Here is a 14,264-nt window from a genome sequence, read left to right on the forward strand (position 1 = left end):
ACACAAAAACACAATCCATTGTTGGAAACCTTGCAACTTGGGTGGTGAGTGCAGAAAATGCATACAAAAGCTACTCAAACTTAATCAAAAGCCTTTTATTTATATTTTTTTTGTTTAATATATCAAGTATATATCTATATGATAATAAATTATAATAGAAATAACTAAATATAGTAAAATAAAAATTATAAATTAGATGATATAAAAATAATAAAAACGTATATAAATTAACTAATAAATGACAAGCTAGCCGAGCCCCCGAGCCAAACCTGAGCATGAAAAACTTCTCACGAGCTCAGGCTCAGGTCGTTCGCACTTGCCAAAAAACAGTAGGAAAATAAGTAGCAAAAGGAGGCCCGTTTCCAATGTTGATTTGCCCCAAAGGCAAGAAACCATGGTTTTTGTGCGGAAATTGGATCAAACATGTCTCATTAGATGAAATCATCAAAATGATGCAATCTAAAGGACTTTTGAGAAGCGACGAGAGCGAAATTAAACAAAATAGCAAAAGATTATGCACCACTGGTTGCTTTAATGACACCCCAACGGATTGATTAATATCCTGATGACCAGAAAGTTACTTAAGGTTTATGAAGATCCAATCAGAAAGATTCATCAAGAAAAGGCAAAAACCGAAGATAAAAGTCCTACAAATATGATACGTGCCATCCGTCCTCATCCCAAACATCACGTTCCCAGCATATGTTTACTCTGTCAAAAGTCAAGTCTGATCCTAACTTTTATACATGTGATCAAGTCCATGGGGCTACTTCTTTTTGAATGTGTATTTATTTATTATTCTGCCAAGAACCAATAAGCTAGGTTCATGTGACATTTGCTTGTGCCAGAACTAAAAACTATGGTTCCCACATCATACAAAAATATATATAGATACTTCAAATGGGCATTGCATAGATAATATTCAGATCCAAAATGTAAACATCCACACAAATACTACCACATAAGATAAACCTAATACCATTGTTCAGATCAAAATAAAAACATCCAGACAAAATACTAATAAGATAAACCTAAAATACCAATGTTCAGACAATACCATCAAAAATCATCCACTTCTTGTCAATTACCTAGGTGTTCAGCAGAAGAACATAGAACTGCAAACATTTTCATGAAGCTTGGGAATTTGGGTAAAACCCCCACCACCACTGCTACTACCAGCGCCGCCACCACCGCTGTGACTAGATGCCGTGTCCGACATATCCTCAAACTTCACGAACTGGGACATTTGAGCCGCCGCCAGGTGGGCATAGCAAATTGGAGCAACTGCACATGTTAACCAACACATGTTATCTCATTGGGTTGTTATTATTTATTAACCAAACCATATGCAAAAAGAGGTCAGTTTGTTAATTTATTTACCTACAGATATAGCACTTGTGCTCCTTTGGTACCTGCATAATCCATAACCCCTTAAATCAGTCACTAATTAACTATTTTCCATAGTGAATATTCTTTATTTAACTTACACATAAGACAATGAATGCACCAGCTCCTGCAAGTCATCAGGCGAGAAACCAATTTGATCCAGCAGAACATGATAATGCGTTGGCCGTGTAGTCCCCTTAATACCAATGTAACTTTTAGTCACAACGAATATGTATAAAAAGTAAATAGATAATAGTGTTCGGATAATACTCACGATTGGTCCGTTTTGGGCACACAGATAAAAATCATAGTTCTTTGGATGACCGACTTTGGTATCAACGATTGTTCCTGAAATCATTAACATAAAAAAAGGAAAAATACTGAGTACTTGTACTTCCTGATCATGAGATTTTCAAGAACTGGATACCTAACCTGGTGGAACATTCGCATCAGATCGGGGTTGAAAAAACCTTGTGTGGTGAGCTTTTTGTGCCACAATTACCAAAAACTTTGGGTTCCAATCGTTATCATCCAAATACTTGCAGGCCTACATTACACAAAATTTACCTTTTCAATTTTTTTTAACGAGCACGTTAAGTTATAAAATCTTGAAATTATGTGTTCAAAGCTCAAACCTGCATGATTTGCTCGAGTTCGATATTCAGCACCTGGTCAAACTGCGATTCGCTCACTCCATCCCTGCAATAAGATCATAATCCATTAAAAATGGTATATAAATCGAAATATCAAAATAACTGTCGTACCTGAATATGATCATATGCGCCGGCTTCAGCTTAGGAGTACTTTGGTAGAAATCAACTAACAGTTCTCTGAAATCACAACAGTTTATAAAATTAGTTCTAGAACTGAAAATTCAAAAGATTTTGTAATGTTTATATAATAAATTAAACCTTATCATTCCTTCATCTTCATTAGGTGACACAGGCTTAAACAAAGCATCGATCATCTCACATCGTGCAGATTGCGCACGGACAGAAGCTCGGTACTGAGATATCAACGGCCATTTTCGCGAGCTAACAACCTACACATTCTCAAACACAAGACTTATTGTCTTTACTTTTACAAGTTCAGATTTTTATTTATATAATGGATTTGAGAACTTAAAGTAGAAAACGTACAGCAGCAATTGACGGAACATCAGAACGGCCAGGTGAACCATGTGACACATCCATACCAATGATTATTGTCGGAATCCTCGAAACCATTGGTATTGAATGCAGATGTTCGACTGATAGCACCGAGTTTAAACCACCCATCTAAAAATTATAAAAAATAAAGTCAAGAAGCGAGAAACTAAAACTGTATTAATTTGAAATGAAGACCTTTGCATTGATCTTTAAGAGCAAATTTGTGAGATATTGATCGTTGATCCTGGTGGGTGCTATGCATTGCGTAACAATCCCATTTTCCACAAGACATTTCCGCTTCCAAGGACCTATCATCATAAATAAACTTCATATTAGTTATAAATTAATTAAAAAATAGAGCAAAATTAAGATGAAGAAAGAGTGCCAAAAACCATATATGCCAGAGTTCTTTCTTTCGGGCAGGATGCACAGAAGAAACCGAGGTGGGCCCGGAAGTGTTTGTTTGATAGCTTCGAACATCAATTCCACACGAGCGGGAGCGGGATTGCGGCTAGACTGATGATTCTCTTGGATGACAGAATGCGGCGCCTCAAGATTCTGCAAGTGCCAAAATAATGTTTTGAGTTATATTTTTTATTTATTTTTTCGCCATAAACAAAGAAACTCACCATTCCCTTTGCTTTACAACACCTGAGTAGATCTCTGCATAGGCTATTGGTGTCGCACCGCGCAGAGAAGTTCACAACAGCCCATCTCGTAACCGCTGTTGGCTCAACAAGTGTCTGCATGCAATTTATATTATAACCTCCTTAAAACCTGAACTTTTAATCATTTTAGAACTGTAAATAACTAAATTTGAGTTTATTTACCTTGTTGTTGAAGTTCCAACGACCACCACGAGGAACCAGGTCTCCACCATTTCCGAACTTCAGTTTCGGTGGTTCCAAAACTCTGCCCTCAACTTGTGTACACGCAGTGTTGATTGTGATGCCGGTTGAGTTGATCAAAGGATCAGCAGTATAGTTACTTCTCTTTAGTTGCTAAAACAACAAATTATGCACATGTTAGCGTTCTATATATCTTTTTACCAATCTTTGCTGACATAACATATAAGTCAATATTATATTTTTACATCCATCAAGCAGTTCATCCTGTCTTTTGGTTTCTGTCTGGATTGCTCAACAAGTTTAGCTCTTTGCAAACTCGACAACGCCTTTGTGTACCGTTGAAGCGAGATCAATTCACATAGCTACAGCCAACACAGAAACATTATATGTATTATGTAAATTTTATTTAATTCAAATTAGCATAGATTATGGTTATAGATTACCTCGAGTGGGATGTAAACCGGACGCTTTGGTTTCCCAACATCTAGACATGGATAATCGTGAGACATGATGAGCTCTTGATTACGGTACTTAGCGTAGTAATCAGAGACTGTGATCTCTATGGGATCACTAGGACTGTCTGCATTCCTTTGTTTCATCAGAAACCTACAAAAACAATCATGTAAACCATTTTGTTAAAAGTTAAAACCATTCATATTTTTGCAGACTTATTATTAACGAAGGATGTACATCTGTTGTCTGCACGGTTTCTCACTCAACCCGATGATTTTGTATTCAAGATTAGAAGGAAAGGTCTTGACCCGAAGATTCTTCAACATCCTTTTAGCCTGTCATTTTTATAAACACATGATTAATAAAGCTACTTAAAACGATATAAAACAGAACAGACTAGTGGGTTGGTTGGTTACCTTCATCCAGTCAATATCCCTTATGCTTTTCGCATTTTGATTCTCTAAAAGAAAGTCCACAACCTTCCCGGGCCTGACTATCATTGTTGTAGAAACATCTGCAAAATGATCAATAATTGATTAATATTTTGATTTAAACAAATTAAGATAATCGGAGTGTAGAGTCTAAAGTTACCCATGTTCAAGCTTAAACCAGCTTGAGTGGCCCGGAAACTGGAATGAAAGCCTCTGCAACCCACAACCCCACCACCAATGCTTATCGAGTTTCTCGGATCATTGTGAAAGAACGACTGCTTCACAAGAAGACAACCTCTGCACATACATATACATACAGAACAAACATGAATGATTCAGATTAATGAACAGAAACATTATAAAGTGAATGTCATTAGTTCTAAGTATGCTTACTGTTTTGCTGCATGCTGCCTCAGCATGATATCCAGCACTCTTACGGCTTCATGGAATTGCTCAGAATCGTGTCCCCGGAGTGCGTTGAATATCGCTTGAATGGGGATCTTTGTCGCATAATTGATCTTCACATTGTATGATTTGGATTGCGGTGGACGCCTTGATCTTTTAGCGTCCCCTTCACTTGGGCTTCCACCTCCGCGTACAGTTCTATACAAACAACACAGGATCGTTATTATTCATTAGTAACTAGATTCTTAAATGGATCAAAAAATACATATGCATAAAACATTGTTTACCGGTTTGACGACAGATTCTCCAACAAAACAGGGAACTCAAGCTTAGTCCCACGCAACGGGCTCATAGTGAACAGAGTCTTTTCACCGTCATACGCAAATCCTTTTCCACCCATCTCTGAACTGTATAGCGTATAAAGCATGTCAAGTACCCTTCTTCCTACACCTTTTGCTTCGACAGGAGTCCCGTCTTCATAGAACAGAGCCACCTGAATCATTATACAAAGATAGCAGCTTTCTTTAGCCAACAACTTTGATTAGATTTCTTTACCTTTTCATATCTAATAAAGGTTCATATTTAATATAATTATATTTAATCATATAAATCAGTGATAGTTTACTTGATAATCTGATCAGAATGAATTGTATGTTTTCCAAATAGGGGTGCTAAACGGGTCATGTTGACGGGTTGGCGGGTCCAACCTGACACAAACCCGAAAATCGTGTCGAACATTAGAACCTGAACACAACACCAATATTTGTGGATTGACAAAAATATTTTAATTATTTTTTTGCATATCAGTATATAAAATTACAATTTTACCACAAAACATTGCAAATGTATATAAAGCAGTTATATTTTAACCATAAATCTTATGTCAATTTATTCTTTAAAACTTTTAAACTTTAGGATAAAATACTCTGAGCAATTTATTTTTTAATATAAAACACGGTTTTTGTTAATTTTAATAAATAAATGGTTAAACGGGTCAACCCACAAACACAAAGCCTTTAGCTAAACGTGTTCATTCGTGTCTGATATTCACGCCCCTGTTCCAGGTGTGTATTATTTACTGTAAAATTGCATTACAATTAATGTCAATCATATTAGTTTGGGTAACATGTTATGCAACAATTAGTAAAATAGTAGTATATATAAGAATAGCTAGAGACATACACTGTATTGGTAAAAGTGGTCAGTGGTGCTGCTGAATTTCACATTAAAATGGTTGGTCACTAGTTGGATCTTCTGGCCTTTGGTGCCGGACCCTCTTCTAGCCATGGGGCTGCGGTTTGAGCCGCTAGGAATATGTTTCGGTGGAGATGGTGGCAGTGCCTTTGATTCTGCTTCTGTCATTTTGGTTTTTCTATCACCATATACAACAATTGTTAGATATAATCTTAATTATACAAGTTGAGAAATCAGTATATACATGATACACACACACACACACAATAAGATCTGATAATAAACCAAAAATTATAATAATAATTATTATACTAATAATACTAATAAAAATAACAAAGTATGTAAACATTTTACTTACACAAACAAATAACTTATAAAAGTTATCAAATCTGGCATTATGTAAGGAAATTTTAATGACAAGTTGAGAAATCAATATGTATGTATAAACACACACACACACACAGAGTAATTAGATCTGGTAATAAACAACAAAATTTATAAAGAACTTACTAAACACAAACAAATAAGTTATCCAAATTATAAAATATATCTTCATTATTTGACTTCTGAAAGAAAATCAGAAGCCAGACGTCCGTACATACAAGACAGACATTCCATCCATGTATATATATGCGTGTATATCATATCATCATCATCCTCATCATGTATGTATATACAGAGAAAAAGTGGCATAATCTGATTATAGCTTTCAGGTTTCCGAGAATAACAGAATCCCACAAGGATTCCTGTTTGTTATATACAGGTATGTTTAGTCTGTTTGTGTGTGTGGTATGTGTAATGTGTGTTTGTGTGTGTAGTATGTGTAATGTGTGTTTGTGTGTGTAGTATACACACACTTAAATCAAAAGATATACACTATGAGTATCATGATTTATTTCAAAAAAAACCCAGAAAATCTCAAACAATACACTACAGACACAAAAACACACTACACATATTAGACACACTATACGCACAAACACACACTACACGCACAAACACACACTACACACACACATACTACACGCACAAACACACACTACACACACCTACACTACACACACTTTACACATACTAGACAACACACACATACTACAAGAACACACACTACACATACTACACAGTACACACATACACATATTACACACACAAACACACACTACACACACACATACTACACGCACAAACACACACTACACACACCTACACTACACACACACATACTACACGCACAAACACACACTACACACACTTTACACATACTAGACAACACACACATACTACAAGAACACACACTACACATACTACACAGTACACACAACACACACACTACACATATTACACACACCTACACTGCACACACATGCTACAAGAACACACACATATTACACACACACTACACACACACTATTACACACACCTACACTACACGCACTTTACATATACTAGACAACACACACACTACGCACACATACTATATACAAACTCACACACGCATACTACACGAAGAATAGAGAAAATATGAGATGATTTACCTACTTGATGTATCTCTTTCCGCAAAGAAACTGAAATGAAATGTTGAGGAAGAAACCCTAGAATGTAGTGAATGATGGATGAGAAAGTGTTTTATAAAGATTTTTAGAGAGAGAAAATGTAGAGTAGAGAGAGAGAGAGCGTGTGTTGCAGAAGATGATCTTATAAAGATTTTTAGAGAGAGAAAATTTAGAGTAGAGAGAGAGAGTGTGTGTGTTGCAGAAGATGCAATTGCTGCTCTGCTCATGAAGAAGGTGGTGAGAGCAAGATTGTGATGCTTTGACCAGTTATTCGCTGACACGTGTCCTCTAAAAGCCTAAATATCTCACGTAACTTTAAGTTTCTTCGGTTAATAATAATTTTAATAATATAATAAAAAAATATGTTATTGTTTTTTTTTTAACGGCCAACAGAATCAATCCCGAGCACTCTCGGGATACCCACTGAACCAAACGGAGTACTCCGAAAGTAACCCGAGTCCACCATCATTTCCGGGGAAAACCCGATAACCCACCACTTCTGTCATTGTTATGTAGGTACATTGTAATAAGTTTCTTTGGTTAATAATTTTAATACAATAAAAAGAATTTGTTATTGTAATAGGTACATTGTTAAAAATGCTTTACATTTTTTTTTTATTTTAACATTTTATATTCTCTCCAAACAGAGGATGAAAAATGATATGTTATGTACTGCAAATAGTTATGTGAACAAATACAAAATGAAATGATTTTGGTGAGTTAACTTTTACTAATATATATATATATATAGAACTGTAGATAAATACATATTAGTATGGATAATGCGGTTGTATATATTTATGATAATAATATAATGATATAGAGTACATATTATTAACAGGTTATGCTAAATAAAAAGACACCCATGGTGATATTTTTGGTCTTCTTTAGTAATTTGTGTACTTCAATCTAAAAATTTCTAAAAAGTGTAATTAACAAACCTAACATCAACTAAACATGGGCATACAAAATTCCACATAAATGGCACTTGGTTTGAAAAAAAATGGAAAAATTTAATGTAAACCTGTATGATTTGGTAAAAATGATGAAAATTGTTGTGAATTTAGCAAAAAAGAAACCCTTTGAAAAAAGTTACTGGATTCATCACTGGTTTATGCTATGCTATAATTGGTTTAAGAATTGTAATATTGTTTCTACTGCATGTCTCACTAATGTAATTGTTAAGAAAGTATGAATAGAAAAAATAAAAGAAAGAAAAGGATGTAAATTCATGTCATTTTTTTCTTGGTAGAAAGAAGAGTTATATATAAAAATTATTTTGATACATAGTTACTTAAATGGCAAACATATCAAGTTCTTTTTACACTATCCACGAGTGAATTGAGGGTCTGGATGTACCTAACTCAAAATAGAGAGTTTCCTGGTTTCGAACCCGGGTCTTTCGTGTACCACTGAAGTTGATGCGAAAGCCCAACCTGTTGGTCTACTAGCCGTTCAAAAAAAAACATATTTACAATCATTACTCTAAAATAGAGGGGAGCTAAAAAAATGCATAATCGAAATGTAACTGAATTAACTAACTAAGTCAATCAAAAACCAATGTTTGATTTCAGTTAGGGTGTAAGGGGTGCTCACCTCTTAGGTGAGTCCCCCCTCTTACACACAACCAACCAGAATAAGCCACGTCAACTCCCCTCTAACACTCCCCTAATACCCCTTTTTGATGGCGGCACTCACCTATTAGGGGAGTTGGTTTTAAAAAAAAAAAAAAAAAAATTTGATTGGTCAAACTCACCCTCTCTCCTCCCTCTCTCCTCCCCTCTCTTCGGCAACCACTCACCCATTTCACTCCCTCTCTCTAACTCACCTAAAGGTTGGCAGCACCCCCCTAATAGGGGTTTTGGGTCACCGATGGGGTCCCCGAAGAGTGCCCCGTACACCCTTATGGCTTTTGTAATAGCCAAGCTTTAACCAACTTGGTGTGGAATTCCATGAGAAGTAATCATGCAATCACACGAGAAGATTAGTGATATATAATTTGTAATTTTGTGCTTTCTAATCCAAATTAGAAAAAAAAAATATTTAATTTGTTAAATAATAAATAGAGATAACTTCATTTTTCTTATCCCTCGTAATTCTCTATTCATCAATCATCATGCCCCCTTGTTCGGTCTTCTTTTTTATTTTTGGTACCAAACTTACAAGAAAAATTACAAGGCATGCTCGATCATAATGGGATAATCACATAAAGAAACTATGTTATTCGATCTTATTATCTTAATAATAGAGACAAAGTATGTGTAACAATACTACAACAAAGATTATGTTACAAATGCATCATTCTTCATGTAGAAACTGATAAGTGATATTTTTATCATATCACATAACCGATTAACAAAAACATAAATAACCAAAAAAATAATCGGTTTCAAAATCTCTTAACCGAAATTTTGAATTTAGGTTCGGTTAGATATCAAACCACCCCTATCAAGAGCTAATACTAATTACATGCGTGTGCGATTATAATATTTATGATAGTTGGTTTAATTATATGATTAGATGTATACCATCCTAAACTAACTATTTACCAAACTTGAAACAGAACACTAGCAAGACCAACATCCGCCACCATTATCGATCATCAGAATCTGATAACCTTATGCAAACACTATACCCAGATTTTGATTTTAAAATACCCACTTGAAACTCGTACTGAAAAGCCTAAATCGGTGCGTGCTTATGTATTTAAATCGGAAGTAGGAATCATAAATCGTGTGAAGAAACTAACCAAAATCCAAATGTCGATTTCAATGACTTTAATCGAACATAGATACATATACACGAAGAACACATGCATACAATCGCAAAAACATTGAATAGCCTAAATCGACATTAGCTCGTCAATAAATTCTTTTTGTTATTTTGCTCTAATATATTTTGTATTGATAACCACATGACATAAATCCACCTGATTAAGAAATTAAGTTATTTTTTTACTCTTATAGAGTAAATTAATAAAAGTACGCGTTAAATTCATATTCTAAACAAGAGCTTAGAATTGTATATAGGAATGTAAACAAACCGAAAGAACACAAGTGTAAGACCCTGTATTGTTTTAATCGAAAACACGCATCGGAAAAAGCAAACCATAATTTTTTATACAAATGTTTTGGCATACTTGTAAACCTTTTTTAAACGACTCTTTCAAAAGAATTACAACCTTCCTTCTTATTTAACATATCGATTATAACATACAATTACAAAACTACGTGACTATCCTTCCGTACAATCCACATTCTTTAACTCGATCTTCAAATGCTTGCACTCCATGATGATGATGATGATGCGTGTAACCTGCAGTCACCATGCACATCTACATCATTGGTAATTGGTGACATTATACATAAACTAAAACATGTATACTTAAATGTCCACATCGCATTCTTTCCACTTATACTGCTCTATGTGGCTATCTATCCGAATCCTATCATTGGTTTCCAATGTCGAACCTTTAAGAGCCCCTTATTAATTGCCTGCACTTCCATTTTATTTTCAATAGCAACATGATTAGTATCGTTAGATCTCATTCGTATAATTAAACCCATGTATACATATTCAAGTTCCATTCGTCCACATATATTAAATTCCAATACGTACAAACATACATTTCTATCCATACACATATATGTAACTTACATCCTAACACATTCTTACCTGCAAGTCCTAGCCACATAAATCCATGCATATAAATTCCGTACATACATACCCACACATATATATATATATATATATATATATATATATATATATAGGGAAAGTATAATGTACTTCAAGGCTTAACCTACATTAACATACATGACAAAAAATATAACGTGCGTTATTATCATAGAACGTGCGTGATTATAGTCCCATGCGTGATTATGTGGTCCCATGCGTGATTATACCTCTGATCCAACGGTTACCATTGTCTCCTACGTGATGTATGATAAGGCTTTTTGTATGTTAACCTTACTCTATATATATATATATATATATATATATATATATATATATATATATATATATATATATATAGGACAAAGATCCGTTAGGAACCACCCTTTATTGCGAGAACCGCGAGAACCAGTGTGAACACAAACAGTAATACCTAAAAAAATCTAAAAAACACCAAAAAAAAATTTTTTATATTTTTTTACTATTTTTTATATAAAAATCGCTGCTTTTAGTATCCAAAAAAAAATTTTTTTTTTTTAATTTTTTTTTTTTGGCTACTAAAGGTAGCGATTTGAACATAAAAAATAGTAAAAAAATAAAAAAAATTTAGATTTTTTTTGATTTTTTTTTATTTTTTTAGGTTTTTTGGAGGTTTAGTTTTTAGCATTTTAGCTTGGGGGTGGGGGGTGGGGGGGGGGGGTTAGGTTTTTTTTAGGTTTTTTGAGGGTTTTAGTTTTTAGCATTTAGCTTGGGGGGGGGGGGTGGGGGGGTTTAGGTTTTTGGGGGGTGGGGGGTGGGGGTTAGGTTTTTTAGGGTTTTTTTAGGTTTTTTTTAGCTATTTTAGGTTGTGTTCACATTGGTTCTCGCGGTTCTCGCAATAAGGTGGTTCTCGCATGAACCTTACCCTATATATATATATATATATATATATATATATATATATATATATATATATATATATATATATATATATATATATATATCCACCCCTAATTATGCTCCCATGCGAATCCCATCTATGTACACACACAATTAAATCCATACATACATGCACCCATACTTATTTCATCCCTATACGTGCTCATATACGAGTTCTATCCTTACCCACACCTCACAAAAACTCTTTGGTAAGTTTAGGGTGCATTTCGAAAGCTTAATGAGGCTACGGGGTTGGTAGTCGAAGAAATGAAGAAACAGGGTAAAAACGGGTCCCCAGGCTGTCGCCGACGCCATACGGCGTTGATTGGCGCGTAGACGACCCTTTAGGTTGCATGTCTGGCGCCTGGATTTTGGTCTTTTGCCCATTCCGACCGTGTTAACGCATACCAAGAGTCCCAAAACGTAACATAACATTATTCCAAGCCCCCAAATCAGTCCAATACCAATCCCCATACCCCCCAACATCCACGATCCACATCTTAATACACTATTTTCTGGTTTTTGACCCGTTAGCTCCCACCAAGTGTTTTTAACCATAAATAAACTACATTGAACCCATTACGACCTAACTTACCTTGGTCCTACCATTTTTTACCCATCCTTTCATGATTGCCACTTCTCTTGCATACAAGACTTCATTACATAGTAAGAAATATAGTTAGGGAATCACTTATCTTGAGCTTCCATGTTTATGCTTCCTTCCTTGCCTCGTCTTGACCCATTAGCCTTCCGTGCTTGAGTCTATTTTGACATGATTCTTACCCTTACATGTCATTACATACATATACTGTAACACCCCGTGTTTTCGAATGTCAAAGTCAAAGTCAAAGTCCAAGTCAACTTTGACTTACTTTGACTGTAGATAGTCGATTTATGTTTTAGTCGTATTATGTGGAGTAAGTGTTGTAATCAGCAAGAATCGAAGTAATCGAATGTGTTTTAACGCGAACCGATCTACGACTGTGAATGATGGGAAGTAACAATGCGATAAAGTTAACTAATCAGCAATCAAACCGATCTAACAATCATCGAACTCGAGACTCGAACTATGCGAATTTTTGGTATTGTTATACGTGTGCGTGTGCCTTATGTGTTACTTGTGCATGTTTACTTTATGTTTGGTGTGGTATTCAAGCAAAACAATCGAAGATCGAATCGAAACTCGAAAAGCAATCAACACAATCGAAACCGACATCGAAACGTGACTTATAGAAGATTGTATGTTAGATATAGGGTTGGGATTAAAAGTAATTTGACTAAGAACCCTATCGTATTCGTATCAGCGTCTATCGAAATCGAAACGTCGAAAATCGTCGTGAAATACTCAAAGTATGTCGCGGATCGAACAGGAAGCATCCTGATCGAACAGGCCAGCCGATCGGCTAGCAACTTGCCAGCCGATCGAGCAGCCCACTCGATCGGAGCTCCTGGCCGATCGGCTGCCACTTTCCTCTTTTGGAAGCCTATAAATAGGGTTGTCCTTGTCTTCATTTCCACTTTTGGAAAGTTCTGACCGGCCAGCTCCTATTCTTCATCTTTTCTCAGATTTCTCTCAATCCCGGTAAGTTTTCACCCTAATCCTTGTACGTTTTTGATCATTACTTGATTCTACACCTTTCTATCTTTCAAAACTTGAATTCTAACCGTGAAATCACCAAGATCTAGGTGTTCTTGGGTGATGTCATCATGGTGTTCTTGAAGAACATCATGTTTTGGCCTCATTCAACTATGAATGGCTTAGATCTAACCTATTTCCACATAAACAAGTTAAGATCTATCAAAGATCTAAACATCCACAAGTTGTGAAGGATTGAAAGAAGGAATCCCAACTTTCTTTCAACTCTTTTACACTAAATGCCTTCAAACCGCTAGAAACGGAGCTTGAACCGGCTAACTAATCATTCTAACAAGTTAAAAGGTTCAAGATTCGGATTCTATATACAAGGTTCACCGATTTTGGGTTAGACTCTAAACCAACGTTCCGAACCGTTCACTGGCCGGACTTGGGTGATTCCTGTCCGAGCCGGAGAGACGGGTAAGAACGAAGGTATCATAGTTCAACTCGTTATCAAACTACCTCGATATAATGACAAGTAACCAGACGACCAAGTGTTAGACGAAAGGCCGACCAGGTCAGACTGCTGGCCGAACGGCTAGGCTAATCGAACAGCCCAGCCGATCGGACACACCAGCCGATCTACCGGGCCAGCCGATCGGCTAGTACATGGCGTC

At 35.7% G+C, this 14,264-nt stretch overlaps 1 protein-coding gene across 4 annotated transcripts; it reads right to left on the reverse strand.

The window, feature by feature from the left end:
• Nucleotides 1-890: 890 nt before the first annotated feature.
• LOC110903655 (protein argonaute 4A) lies at nucleotides 891-7,810 on the reverse strand. Of its 4 annotated transcripts, none has more exons than XM_022149429.2 (22): nucleotides 7,401-7,803; nucleotides 5,854-6,043; nucleotides 4,959-5,164; nucleotides 4,660-4,869; nucleotides 4,427-4,563; nucleotides 4,252-4,349; nucleotides 4,073-4,170; nucleotides 3,826-3,988; nucleotides 3,628-3,744; nucleotides 3,365-3,535; nucleotides 3,164-3,277; nucleotides 2,927-3,092; nucleotides 2,730-2,842; nucleotides 2,526-2,663; nucleotides 2,298-2,428; nucleotides 2,151-2,216; nucleotides 2,022-2,085; nucleotides 1,819-1,933; nucleotides 1,661-1,734; nucleotides 1,488-1,582; nucleotides 1,381-1,412; nucleotides 891-1,284 (listed from the first exon to the last, which is right to left on the reverse strand). In XM_022149429.2, exons 1-22 carry the CDS (start codon nucleotides 7,643-7,645, stop codon nucleotides 1,097-1,099), a joined length of 2,931 nt encoding a protein of 976 aa, XP_022005121.1. In that variant the 5' UTR covers nucleotides 7,646-7,803; the 3' UTR covers nucleotides 891-1,096. The 4 variants fall into 4 exon arrangements, with proteins under 4 accessions (XP_022005121.1, XP_035839134.1, XP_022005120.1 ...); XM_035983241.1 differs by lacking the exon at nucleotides 7,401-7,803 and adding an exon at nucleotides 6,376-7,224; XM_022149428.2 differs by having other exon boundaries at nucleotides 1,488-1,734; nucleotides 7,401-7,810.
• Between the last annotated feature and the right edge of the window lie 6,454 nt (nucleotides 7,811-14,264).

The sequence above is a fragment of the Helianthus annuus genome, chromosome 14 (genome assembly GCF_002127325.2).
Source record: "Helianthus annuus cultivar XRQ/B chromosome 14, HanXRQr2.0-SUNRISE, whole genome shotgun sequence".
NCBI lineage: Eukaryota > Viridiplantae > Streptophyta > Magnoliopsida > Asterales > Asteraceae > Helianthus > Helianthus annuus.